We start from the raw sequence: 13534 nt of genomic DNA, 5'->3' as shown, positions 1-13534 counted from the left end.
ATAAGGTCACCCAAAACCAATGTGAAAGACTGGTGGCAAGCATGCCAAGACGCATAAAAACTGTGATTAAAAATCATGGTTATTCCACAAAATATTGATTTCTGAACTCTTCCTGAGTTAAAACATTAGTACTATTGTTTCTAAATGATTATGAACTTGTTTTCTTAGCATTATTTGAGGTCTGCAAGCACTGCATTTTTTTGTTATTTTGACCATTTCTCATTTTCTGAAAATAAACACAAAATTTAGTGCTTGGAAATTCGAAGACATGTTGTCAGTAGTTTATAGAATAAAAGAGCAATTTACTTTTTACTCAAAAATATACCTATAAGGCTGGAGTCCATGCTAATGACACTCGGCTCCTGGTCTGCTGTGATTAGAGCACAGCTGCGGAGGAGGCAGAGAAACTAATTTCTCTATCTCCTCCATTGCCGACGTCGGCATATAGCGCACAGCACTCAGATGATATCCGAGTAATGTGCCCTGTGTCACTTGCACGCATATGCTTATATGGGTGCAAGTGCGCCAAGACTCAGCCGAGTGCCAGTGCAAATCGCAGCATGCTGCAATTTCACTCGGACGCTGAAAACGGCCGAGAAAACTAACGTTTATGGGAGCTGCCCCATAGATGAATACTGGTCCGAGTGCTATGTGATGTTTTATCGCATAGCACTCATCCGTATTCCTCTCTAGTGTGACTCTGGCCTAAAGAGAAAAATCAGACAAACTGAAAATTTTGCAGTGATCGCTTAATTTTTGCTAGAGCTGTATACCAGGATGGGGGACATATATACCACGATGGGGGCCAGGATGAGGGATCTATACTAAGTAAGAGGACATATATACCAGGATGGGGGGACATATATACTAAGATGGAGAACATACGTGTGGGTGTATAAGCCAGGATGGGGGGTGGTCCAAATCTTGCACCAGGGCCCATTGAACTCTTTAGGTACGCCAATGTATCTGCCTATATTTCCTCAGCTAATAAAAGTTATATGTAGTTACCCCCCAGCAAACCTCAGAAGAAGTATTTAATCCATGTGGAAAGTAACTCTATTCTGCTTACAATATCTGCTGATACAAAGTTACCTGCAATTGCTTTTGTCAGTAAACATTTTTATGGGCACGAGTAAAACAAACCTACCAATATTTAAATGACTGAAATTGGACGATTTAAATAGCATAATCCAAGCCCCCTTGAAGATTAAATTTGCAGGATTGAGAACAAAAGAAAAGTGTTAATATCTCAAGAGCGACTGAAAAGTTTAATAAGCAGTAAATTGCAAAATTGCTTGTGTTTACAAGAAGCATGTGACAATATCCATTTATGAAGATTAGAATAAGCCTTTAATTAGAAAACACACCTATAATTTATATGGTGCTGTCTTTCTGTTTCGCATTTACATTTGGAAAAAGAAGCAACAGGTCAATTCTTGAGGTGTTTCTGCTTGAAAAACACTCCTAAATTGAATAATTAACCCCTTAACGACCAAGACATTTTGTAGGTTAATGACCAGGCCTTAATTTTGAAATCAGACCACTGTCATTTTATGTGCTTATAACTCTGGAACGCTTCAACAGCTCCCGCTGACTCTGACACTGTTTTTCGTGACATATTGTACTTCATGTTAGTGGAAAATTTCTTCGATATAACTTGCGTTTATTTATGAAAAAAATAGAAATATGGCGAAAATTTTTAAAATAATTTTCAATCTTTTAATTTTTATGCCCTTAAATCAGAGAGATATGTCACAAAAAATAGTTAATAAATAACATTTCACACATGTCTACTTTACATCAGCACAATTTTGGAAACAAAATTTGTTTTTGTTAGGAAGTTATAAGGGTTAAAAGTTGACCAGCGATTTCTCATTTTTACAGCAAAATTTACAAAACCATTTTTTTAGGGACCACCTCACATTTGAAGCCACTTTGAGGGGTCAATATGGCAGAAAATACCCAAAAGTGACACCATTCTAAAAGCTGCACCCCTCATGGTGTTCAAAACCACATTCAAGAAGTTTATTAACCCTTTAGGTACTTCACAAGAATTGAAGCAATGTGGAAGAAAAAAATGAACATTTAACTTTTTTTCCCCAAAATTTTTCTTTGGACACAATTTTTTTTATTTTGTCAAGGGTTTCAGGAGAAAATGAATCACAATATTTGTTGTGCAATTTCTCCTGAGTACACCGATACCCCATGTGTAGAGGAAGACCAATCTTTAGGCGCACGGCAGTGGTCAGAAGGGAAGGAGCATCATTTGAGATTTTGAATGTCAAACTGACTGGAATAGAGAGTGGAAACCCCCCATAAGTGACCCCATTTTGGAAACTAGACCCCCCAAGGATCTTATCTAAATGTGTGGTGAGCATTTGAACCCCCAAGGGCTTCACAGAAAGTTATAACGTAGAGCTATAAAATTAAAAAAAACATATCTTTTCTTCCCCAATTTTTATTTTCTCAAGGGTAACAGGACTCCAAAAGTTATTTTGCAATTTGTCCTGAATACGCTGATACCCCATATGTGGGGGTAAACCACTATTTGGGCGCATGGCAGAGCTCGGAAGGGAAGCAGCGCCATTTGACTTTTTTGCCTGGAATTGAGATCGGACACCATATTGCGTTTGGAGAGCCCCTGATGTGCCTAAACAGTGGAAACCCCCTACAAGAGACCCCATTTCAGAAACTAGACCCCCCAAAGACCTTATCTACGTGTGTGGCGAGAGCTCTGAACCCTCAAGGGCTTCACAGAAGTTTATAACATAGAGCCATAAAATTAAAAAATCATATTTTTTCCACAAACATGATCGTTTTTTCATCCCCAATTTTTATTTTTCCAAGGGTAAAAGGACCCCAAAAGTTGTTGTGCAATTTGTCATGAGTACGCAGATACCCCATATGTGGGGGTAAACCACTGTGTGAGTGCATGGCAGAGCTCAGAAGGGAAGGAGCGTCGTTTGACTTCTTCAATGCAAAATTGGTTGGAATTGAGATCGGACACCATGTCACGTTTGCAGAGACTCTGATGTGCCTAAACAGTGGAAACCCCCCAACAAGTGACACCATTTTGGAAACTAGACCCCCCAAGGAGCTTATCTAGATGTGTAGTGAGCACTTTGAACCCCCAAGTGCTTCACAGAAGTTTATAACGCAGAGCCATGAAAATAAAAAAATCATATTTTATTCCACAAAAATGATCTTTTTGCCCCCAATTTTTTATTTTCACAAGGGTAACAGGAGAAATTACACCCCAAAAGTTGTTGCGCAATTTGTCCTGAGTACGCTGATACCCCATATGTGGGGGGGAACCACTGTGATCGCCTTACTGCGATCCTTGGGAGGCAGAACGCACAAATCCACAAAAGGTGAAGAATTTTTTTAAAATTTTTTATGCCGTTCCTCGTGGGGTATTAGTGATTAGGCGACTTTATTCCTCGGGTTGGTGTGATTACAGTGATACTAGATTTATATCCTTTTTTCATGTTTAGCTTCTGTCACACAATAAAAGACGCTTTTTTTTAAATAATTTTTTGTAAGAAATTTTTGCAACGCCGTATTTTGAAACCTATAATTTTTCCGTATTCCGGCTGACAGAGTCATGTGCAGGCTTGTTTTTTGCGGGACGAGCTGACATTTTTATTGGTACCATTTTCGGGCACATGATGTTTTTTGATTGCTTTCTATTCCGATTTTAGTGGAGGCAGAATGAACAAAAACTAAAAAATTCAGGAATTTTTTTTGTTTGTTTTTCCTCCGTTCCGCGTGTGGTAAAATTAGAATGGCAGCTTTATTCTTCGGGTCACTATGATTACAGCGATACCTCATTTATATCATTTTTTTATGTTTTGGTGCTTTTTACACAATAAAAACTTTTATAGGAAACATTTTTTATTTTTGCATCACTTTATTCTGCGAGCTATAACTTTTTTATTTTTCCGCTGAAGGAGCTGTATGCCGCCTCATTTTTTGTGGGACAAGATGACGTTTTCCGCAGTGGCAGTTCAAAGCCATGACATGCACAGTCCGTCCTGGTGCGGGAAGTTACCTCCTGCCATGACGGACTGTGCACGTCAATGGACATTAAGGGGGTAAGCAAAAATCACTCCATGTATAAAAACAGTGTAGAAAACACCCTAAGGCTGTGTGCCCACGATGCTATTTTTAAGCGTTTTTGCCGGGATTTTCGGCGCGAAAACATTTAAAAATCGTGTACAGAACGCACCCCATGCATTCCTATGGCATTCCGCACATGCTGTGCTAATGCTGCGCTTTTTTCCGCGGCGGAATCGCATCGCGGAAAAAATCGCAGCATGATCATTCTTTTGTGCGGAATCGCAAAGAATTGCCGCGATTCCGCACCCATAGGAATGCATGAGAATCGCTTACTTCCCGCATGTGGCTATGCCCACCATGCGGGAAGTTAAGCGTCTCATGTGCGGTTGGCACCCACGGTGTGGAGGAGAGGAGACTGTCCTCCAGGCCCTGGGTACCATACCCCTGTAAAAAAAGAATAAAAAATAAAAAAATCGGGGTATATTTACCTTCCGACATCCCGCGCTGCATTCCCGGCCTAAGCGTTCCCAGTAATGCCTTGCGGCAAGGTCCTGTGATGACGTGGTCTCGTGAGATCACAGGTCTCGCAAGGCATCGCTGGGAACGCTGAGGCTCGGGAACGCAGCGCTGGACGTCGGAAGGTAAATATACCCCGATTTTTTATTTTTTTATCATTTTTAACATTCTATCTTTTACTATTGATGCCGCATAGGCGGCCTCAATAGTAAAAACCTGGTCACACTCGTCAAACACTATGCTTGACGAGTGTGACCAACCTGTCAATCACTTTCCAAGCGATGCTTCAAATCGCTTGGAAAGTGCTTGAGAAAACCGTGGCAAAATCGCGAACAGAATCGCGGTAAAATCACGCGGAAAAAAACGCGCGATTTCTGGGAAGGAGTCCGGTTTTCACTGTGCGTTTTAAAACGCTACGTGGGCACATAGCCTAAGAACAGTTGTAATAAGCTTGTTTTTTTCCGTTGGAAAGCAACATAAAGCATCTCTATTTAAATATACCTTTAATCTGACTGCAGAATTGGCATTGGACCTGTCATGATGCAGCGGACCCTCTTTCCAGAAGTACTAAAAATAGGGAATCTTACAGCAGATTATTGTTATTTAATCTGATAACAATATGATATAGGGGCAGAGAGCCTGATTTAACGGATGTGTCACTTGCTTAGTAGCTTGTGTCGTTTCAGTACAATCAGTGTATTATTAGCAGAATATGATCACTGCAGGACTAGGTGTCCTGTGCCAGGTAGTCCAGCTAAGCTGTGTAATCTGGGAGCAGCTGGCACATGACTGGAAGTATATGATTTGCATACATGCAGTCACACAATGACTAGACGTGCGAGGCCAAGAGCGTCTAGTCGAAACGTAGCTGGAAGCATGCAAATCACGTACTTGTGGTCACATGACCGCCCGCTCACAGCACATGATGCACGCAGTGTGAGGATTCACAAATATGCAGTCACATAGAGTAAATACAGATTTTGTAGCCTAAGGCCAGGCAACCCCTTTAATGTGGTTTCAACTGGATGGGTGGGTCTTGAAATCTGAACTAACAGCCTCACATACACAGACTGGTGGTTTGTGCATTAGTGTTAAAGGGGTTGTCCAGTTTAAATCCTTAAGTCCGTAGTCACTCTGTGTGACTGCAGACTTATGAATCCCCCAGCACATGCACTGTGCGATACGAGGATCCTCCGGTTTCTGAGCCGAGACCGGAGGGTATGTACATACTACTGGGCAGTGGGTGCGGCCTCGCCCTAGACACTTGTATAGAATGAGCACGTGCCTCGACAAGTGACGCGGCCATCCAGTGTGACTGACTAGAGCATGCAGCCTCTCTCCTATACAGTCGTATGGGGCGAGACCACACCCACAGGTCAGGAGTATGTATAACTCACACATACCCTCCGGTCCTGGCTCAGAAACTGGCAAATTCTTGTAGCACTCAGTGCATGCAGACTTATCGGTTTGGACCATACAACCCTATTTACACTTCTTCAATAGATGAGTGGAAGCTATAGGTGTCTTCACCACTTTCATTGGCAAAACGGAGTGTATCCTTCCATTCCGAGCCGGACTGGCCATCTGGCAAATGCCAGAAGGGCTTGTCTGGTCATGGGCTGCCTGAACTGCTACATTGTTGGCAGAATTTGTGTTCTTAAGACACTCATACTGTTAAGAGTTGTGACGGAGCACAAAGTCGCCGACTCCGTCACTTACCCCTGCAGGCCACAGGTATCATTAGAAATATTGGTTTTGTAGTAAATGTTGCTTTCCTCCATCCAGGGTAATATTAGTAATGTATCCCTCCTGGTGCTTGGGACAGGGACAGCATGGGCCTGTGTGATTGCAAATGCCAGGGCTGAATTTCAGCCCCAGTCCGGACTTGCTTCCAGCTGTGTCAAGCTGGACTTATTTATAAACGTTTTTGGCCACTTTCATTAACAAATAAGTTGTGTTGAGCAACTTGACTGCAGGTTCACATCCACTGTGGGAACTGAGAAGAAAAAAAAAGGAAAATTTAAAATATTTAATCACAAATTATATAAAGTATCATATCAATGCTATTTTTCCAGAATGTAAAAACATAAATTAAGAAAGGTTTATTCCCATCTACATAAGTCGGTATTGTCAGCTATAGCTTGTAAATTACAAGGACTTTCGCAGTTTACTAACATTTTTGGCTGTTCTTTTTTTTTTAATGCTCGGTGACCAAACATGAGCTCTTTTCTTTTGTTCTCGTAAGCAGTGCTGTGAAGTTTATTGTTACGGCCACGTTCACACGTTCAGTATTTGGTCAGTATTTGTAAGCCAAAACCAGAAGTGGGTGATAAATCCAGAAGTGGTGACGGGTTTCTATTATACTTTTCCTCTGATTGTTCCACTCCTGATTTTGGCTTACACATACTGATGGAAAATACTCACCGTGGCTAGAAAAATATTCAGGATTGAGAGTCCTCAGTGGTTGATACCTTTTAATGGCTAACTGAAAAGATGGTAACACATTGCAAGCTTTCCAGACTACTCAGGTCTCTTCATCAGGCTAGACTAGACTTCTTCAGATTTTGTATCAGTCTAGCCTGATGAAGAGACCTGAGTAGTCTGGAAAGCTTGCAATGTGTTACCATCTTTTCAGTTAGCCATTAAAAGGTATCAACCACTGAGGACTCTCAATCCTGAATATTTTTCTATCTACTGGCTAACACGGTACAAAGATATACAGCTTTCCTGTATCACCGTGGCTAGACAGCGGTGGTCGGTTTCCTAGGCAACGAGCTGTAAACAAACGTCAAATGTGTTTCTAGCTCAAAAAACAGCAGCAACTATTAACAAGGAGTCAACTGCGCCATAGCCGGATGTCACAATCACCCCCTGACAACAGCCATCTTTGAAGACGGCGTTAACCCTTTAACATCTGGCATCTCATGCGATTGGCCAAACTAAGGCGACACATTAAAGACAAAAAGAGAGAGATGGCCTCATAAAAATGGAATAAATAGAGGTGAGGCAATCATATGGGCCGGAATGGGCGGCTGATAAAAAAAAATGCTACTCAATGGCCTGAAAAATAATTATTAAAATGGTTTTTTTATTTTTTTGGAAAGAGACAAGTGTGGTCCCCAGGCGGCGTATAGCGGAGGCATGCGTGCAGGTCGGGTGTTCCCGTTAGTTTGGGGCTCATTGTGCTGCCTGTGTGCGGGCCGCTCCGCTCCTGCCCGGCTCACTCCTCACCGGCCCCGCCGCTTTGTTATGGCTCTGCTGTAGTAATAACAAACAGCAAAACAACGCCTATAAGCGCCGCGGCTGTGTGCGAGCACCAACCCCTAGCGCGCCTGCGTCACCACCAAGCCCCGCCCAACCACGCCCCCTGGATGAGGTCGCTATGGCACCACGCTCCCATTCCCCTCCCACCCTCACCCCCTTGGCCGCACCCCGCGCCGTAGCCCCGCCCCCGGCACCGCCCTCCGCTGTTCGTCTCTCAGTCTTTCTTTCTGTATTTTTTCCTCCTCAGCGCTCTCTACCCACAATCCCTCGCGAAAACCCTACAATGAAATTTAAGAAGTTTTTTAGGTTTCGGCGCCATTTTCGATTGGACTGAGGTAAGGAGGGATTTTTTTTTCCCAGGGAATAACTCGCCGGAGCGGTTTGCCTCTTCCCGTGTAGTTTCCCTTCCTCGTCAGCCGCGTTCTACGCGCCGAAAAATCGGGAAAAAATTCAGGAAAAATTCCCGTGGTGTCCGGTGTGTAGTGGCGGCCTCCCCGGCTCCGCCCGGCACTGAGCTGGGAGAGGGAGCGACCGTTACCCGGGGAGCAGCCCCGCCGGCCGCGCACTGCGGGCTCCCGGGCGTCACACCCGCTGGCGGGCGGAGCGCCCACTTTTATCTCACTTTACGGCACTTGTCATTTCTGCAGGGTTTTTTTTTAAATTTGTTATTTTATTATTTATTTTTTTTCTATTTTTAACTTTTTGAATAAAAAAAATAAATTAGTTTTTATTGAAAGTTTTTTTTTTTTTCTTGATTTCCTGTTGTGTTTCGCCCCAGTGCGGAGATCTGCTCTGTCCTCCGGCTGTTGTTTTCTACAGAGGTTAAGAAGAGTCATCTGGTGGGGGCAAGAAGGGAGGAGGGGATCAATACATGATGGGGGGCGATCACTGGCAGGACTGGTCCTATGGGGGCTGGGGTGGGGGGCTTTGTATTAGGCAAGCATTAGAAGGGGGCTGCTGCCCCCCTGCATGTGGTGGGTGGGGGTCTGGAGGGCGCTGCCTGCAATGGAGGGTCAGACAAAGGCTCCGCGGCTCCTTTATTTCTGCCTCTGTCATTTCATTGCTCACTATTCTATATATTATGTAGGATTTCTCATGGGTGACAGTGGTGCAGGTTATTTTATATCGTCACATCGGTAAATAGGTGGTTGGATTTTTCATTTATTTATTTTTTAAATCTTGGATAGTGGACAAGTGACGACGTTCCCTGATCTGTCTCAGCAAATGGTGCAATAAATTATTTATATGAAGTTTCACATTTTGAATTCTGTCTTTGCCTTTGCTTTACTTTTTTTTTTTGTAGAGGGGACGGGAAAAAAAAATACATCTGACGTTTGTAGTTTGTATCTACGTTATATGAAGTTTCACATTCTAAATTCTGGCTTTATGCCTTCTTATTTATTATTTTTTTTTGGTAGAGGGATCGAAAAAAATAAATACACATGGACATGGCATTCATCTAACGGTGTGTGTAGTGTTGCTATCCACTGCTAAAGAAAGTGTGTCCAGAAGTACTGTACTTAGCTGGATATTCGTGTACATTGTTACTAATGTTTCTAGATGAGAATTGATACTGCGTGGTAACAGTACTTTTTTTTTTTTTTTTTTTTTCAGGATCAGTAAAATACTATGTTACTACAAAATTGCATTATTTAGTTATTTTGTTTGCTGTGACTGACAGCACACCAGACAAGAAAAAAAAATAATTGTATACAATGATTTTCTTTTCTTGCTTGCTGTGAATTATTACAGCATTATTTCATTATGTCTGTGTTTGTATATGTGATTTGACACTAATCCCCCTCCCCCCCCAATACAAAAATAAATGTGTGTATGTATATATATTTTTTTCTTTTGCTGGGTGTGAATGACCGTATTAGTCATTATGCTTATCTATCTGTAAATGTGTGTGTGTGTATATATATATTTTGGGGGTTGGTGTGACTTGACAGAATGTATATCTGTAGATACAGTATGATATTTTTTTTTCTTGCTCTAGGCCAAATGACTACGTTGCACCTGGCTATATGTATTCCTTTTCTGTGTAACTATTCTACTAAACATGTAATAAACTGGTCACACTAGGGAGCAAACCACAAATACAGGCCGCAGTTTTTGTGTCTATACTCCATAGGATACGGTAAGGACCTGCCGATTCTTTGTCCCCTGCGCAGGACAGGACTAGAAGGCAGGAGTTTCTACTGCAGCGTACAAGATCCCTGTTTACTTTAAAAGTGAAGGGTTAGCCCAGACAGGTCTTGCACCAGCAGGGATATTACAGCTGCTTTGCTGTGCAGATAAACAGATGAAACCAATTAGTTCTGTTACCTTGGTCCTGCACTGTCCCTCAGCAAGACAAGAAAACCCCTCCATTGGTCTGAGGAATGACATGTCTGCAATTACAAGCAAGACAGTCTCTGTCTAGAATTTAACTTGTACAGTGCTGTATAGTAGTATATTAAAGTTTTTAAATTTTACTTTTGTATTAGTGTCATTTACAGTTTTTTTTGCTTTTCTATATAAACTATTCCACAATCAACAATAAAGAATATGAGCTGAATGATCCATGCAAAAATGTAGATCGATAAAAAATGTTACAAATGCCTTATTAGAAAGGTAAAAAGATGCAGTGTACTCTCCGTGGAGATGAGTAGTTTGTGGGTAACATGGAGGTTCATCATCATCATCATCATCATCATTATTATATAAAGCAGGGCTGTGGAGACCGTAAGCCAAACTTCCGACTCCTCACTATCCCTGACTATGACTCCCCATTCCACAGCCCTGCCTCAGCACTGAGCATGTACATAAAGTGCAGCACAGAGTTATCTCAACTAAAAGCCCAGATCCTTAGTTCAGGACATTTCAAAACTTTCACAAATTCTTATGAAAACATGTACAGCACATCCTGCGTTGAACTATTGAACCCAATTTATTATATATTTTGGGAGCCTGAGTGGGTCCGTTTTATACTGACTCCGCCAAAATAGACACCGACTCCACAGCCCAGGTATAAAGACTAATATTCATTTAAAGGGAATCTGTCACCCCATTTTTGCTGTATGAGCTGCGGCCACCGCCATCAGGGGCTTATCTACAGCATTCTATAATGCTGTAGATAAGCCCCCATGTAACCTGAAAGATAAGAAAAACAAGTTAGATTATACTCACCGGGGGTCGGGTGCGGTGGGTGTCGGGGTCCAGTCCGGCGCCTCCCATCTTCATACGATGACATCCGTCTTACTTCTGCCGCGGTTCCTACACAGGCGTACTTTATCTGCCCTGTTGAGGGCAGAGTAAAAAAGTACTGCAGTGCGCAGGCGCCGGGAAAGGTCAGATAAGTCCGGCGCCTGCGCACTGCAGTACTTTACTCTGCCCTCAACATGGCAGATAAAGTACGCCTGCGCAGGAGCCGCGGCAGAAGTAAGAAGGAGGATGTCATCGTATGGAGATGGGAGGCGCCGGACTGGACACCCGGGTGAGTATAATCTAACTTGTTTATCTTCCAGGTTACATTGGGGGGGCTTATCTACAGCATTACAGAATGCTGTAGATAAGTCCCTGATGGCGGTGGCCGCAGCTCATACAGCAAATGGGGTGACAGATTCCCTTTAATGTGGGGAAGGAGGCACAGAAGGGTTAATATTAACCCTTGCCGTGAACAAAATATTTGACATGACGTCAATATTACTTTCTAGTCATAGAAACAATTCTTCGCCTGTGACAATTGAGAATAAAGGGTTTTGTGGTTGGTGTTTGATGTAATAAAATATTTAATTACAAAATATAGAAAAAAATGTCCTTTATTGTCTAGATGTCTCTTTTTTATATTATTGACTCAGTTGAAATTGTGAGAAGTAATTGTGTATGTTGATTGTTACAGCCTCAGACTAACCACACTTTACAAATGTTGTTGCAGAGCTGGAACTGGAGCTGATGTCAGTGTGACGTCCTTATTACTGTAAGTCTGTCCATTTCTCAACCGTGTTCTGTTTCAGATGCTGCGTAACTTACACAAACTCATCCGCATGTAAATAGAGATACAAGTACATTATCTCATGGTGTAATGAGGCAGGAATAAATATTAGGTCCCCAAAGCTGAATTGTAAGTATTTAAAAAAAAAAAAAAAAAAGTTTCCATATTGACTGGAGGCGATGAGACATATTTGATCATTTTGCAAATATTGATCTATTTAGTAGGTGTAAGCACAAACACACACATCTTAATTGGTTTACCTACCATTAATTTATTTTAATGATGTAAAATGGAAAAAAAAAGTGTACTTCCTACTAATCCGCTGCACCTCCAACCCTAGCATAGCTGTGCTTCACGTTCTGTTGGAAACAGGCATGTGACCACTGCAGCCGATCACTTTTTGCAAGAGTCACTTGACCGTATGGCCAGAACAGAAGATCACATAGAACTTTATTAGAGATCTATGCCTGGTTCACGTTGAGCGAAGGGGACAGGAGAGGCAGCAGCCATGCAGATGGCTAAGAAGAATATATTTGAGATGAAAAATTGATTAATATAACTAAAAAAATGCAGTTATTTTGGTTGATGCTGCGGTTTTTGTAACCTCTTTGTAATAGGTTTGGTGCTAATTTACGTCATATATTTTCCCATTTACTTCAATGAGTGGGAAAAAATACTAAAAATAGTTCCACTTATGGAATATCTATTAGAAAATGACCTTTATTAATTTTTTTTTAAAAGCTTTGTGTTGTGCATTTTCCCTGTTATTCCTCTTGAAAGAGCATAAATAAATTGACAACTGGGCGTCAGTATTACCCTTGCCAATAAGGTGTGTGCGTGTACCGTCTGAGTGTCATTGGCACTGACAGTGACTGGACAGTGATAGGCTAGGGTCACATGACTCTATTTTATCTCATCCGAGAAAATCGGTCCAATTATTCTAATCACACTGATAAAACTGGTGTAATCAGATTGTGATCCAATTTTCTTGGCTGAGGCTCTGCCATGTGCATGACCCCATAGAATAAAGCCCCCGTCACACACAGCGATCTCGCCAGCGACCGCCCCCCCTGCCAGGTATCGCTGATCGTGCTCGATCGGCCTGGGCCATTTTTTTGATCGATGGTCTCCCGCTGACCAGCACGCTTCGCTGCGTGTGGCAGCGAGAGATCAGCGATCAGCGACGCTGGTTTCTAATGTAAACATCGGGTATCCAGGAGCTGCGGCTCCTGGATACCCAATGTTTACATTAGAAACCAGCATCGCTGATCGCTGGAGGGGCTGTCTAACGATGTCCCAGCAATCCCATCCATGTCGGATCGTTGTGGGATTGCTAGGACATCGTTGTGTAACGGGGCCTTAACATTGGTCTGATTTTTTTTTTTTTGTCTGATCGCACACGGACGAAAATACAGTCATCTACACCAGGGTTCCCCATTCCAGTCCTCAAGACCCACCAACAGATCATGTTTTCAGGATTTTCTTTGTATTGCACAGGTGAAGCAATTATCACCTGAGCAATACTAAGGAAATCCTGAACGCATGATCTGTTGGTGGGCCTTGAGGACTGGAGTTGGGGATCCCTGATCTACACGAGCCCTTATAGTGTAGAGACATCCTACTGATAAGTGCCTGTTATCAATGTGTGTATAATTTCCTTGGGAGTAATAATAGAGGAGCTACACAATTTATAATAGAGGAGCTACACAATTTAGAGTT

The 13534-nt window shown here is 42.3% G+C and overlaps 1 protein-coding gene across 1 annotated transcript in view; it reads right to left on the bottom strand.

Annotated features, from left to right (window-relative positions):
• Positions 1–6028: 6028 nt before the first annotated feature.
• HPRT1 (hypoxanthine phosphoribosyltransferase 1) overlaps positions 6029–13534 on the bottom strand; it is a 130949-nt gene continuing 123443 nt past the window's right edge. Inside the window, exon 8 of the mRNA XM_073543514.1 lies at positions 6029–6571. Coding sequence (XP_073399615.1) covers positions 6516–6571 — 56 coding nt within the window. The 3' untranslated portion in view covers positions 6029–6515. The remainder of the gene's footprint in view (positions 6572–13534) is intronic.

This window comes from Dendrobates tinctorius, unplaced genomic scaffold (assembly GCF_039654945.1).
Source record: "Dendrobates tinctorius isolate UK_male_01 unplaced genomic scaffold, ASM3965494v1 ptg000133l, whole genome shotgun sequence".
Taxonomy (NCBI): Eukaryota; Metazoa; Chordata; class Amphibia; order Anura; family Dendrobatidae; genus Dendrobates; species Dendrobates tinctorius.
Note: the sequence above shows the minus strand (reverse complement) of the source record. Positions and strands in the feature narration are given on the sequence as shown.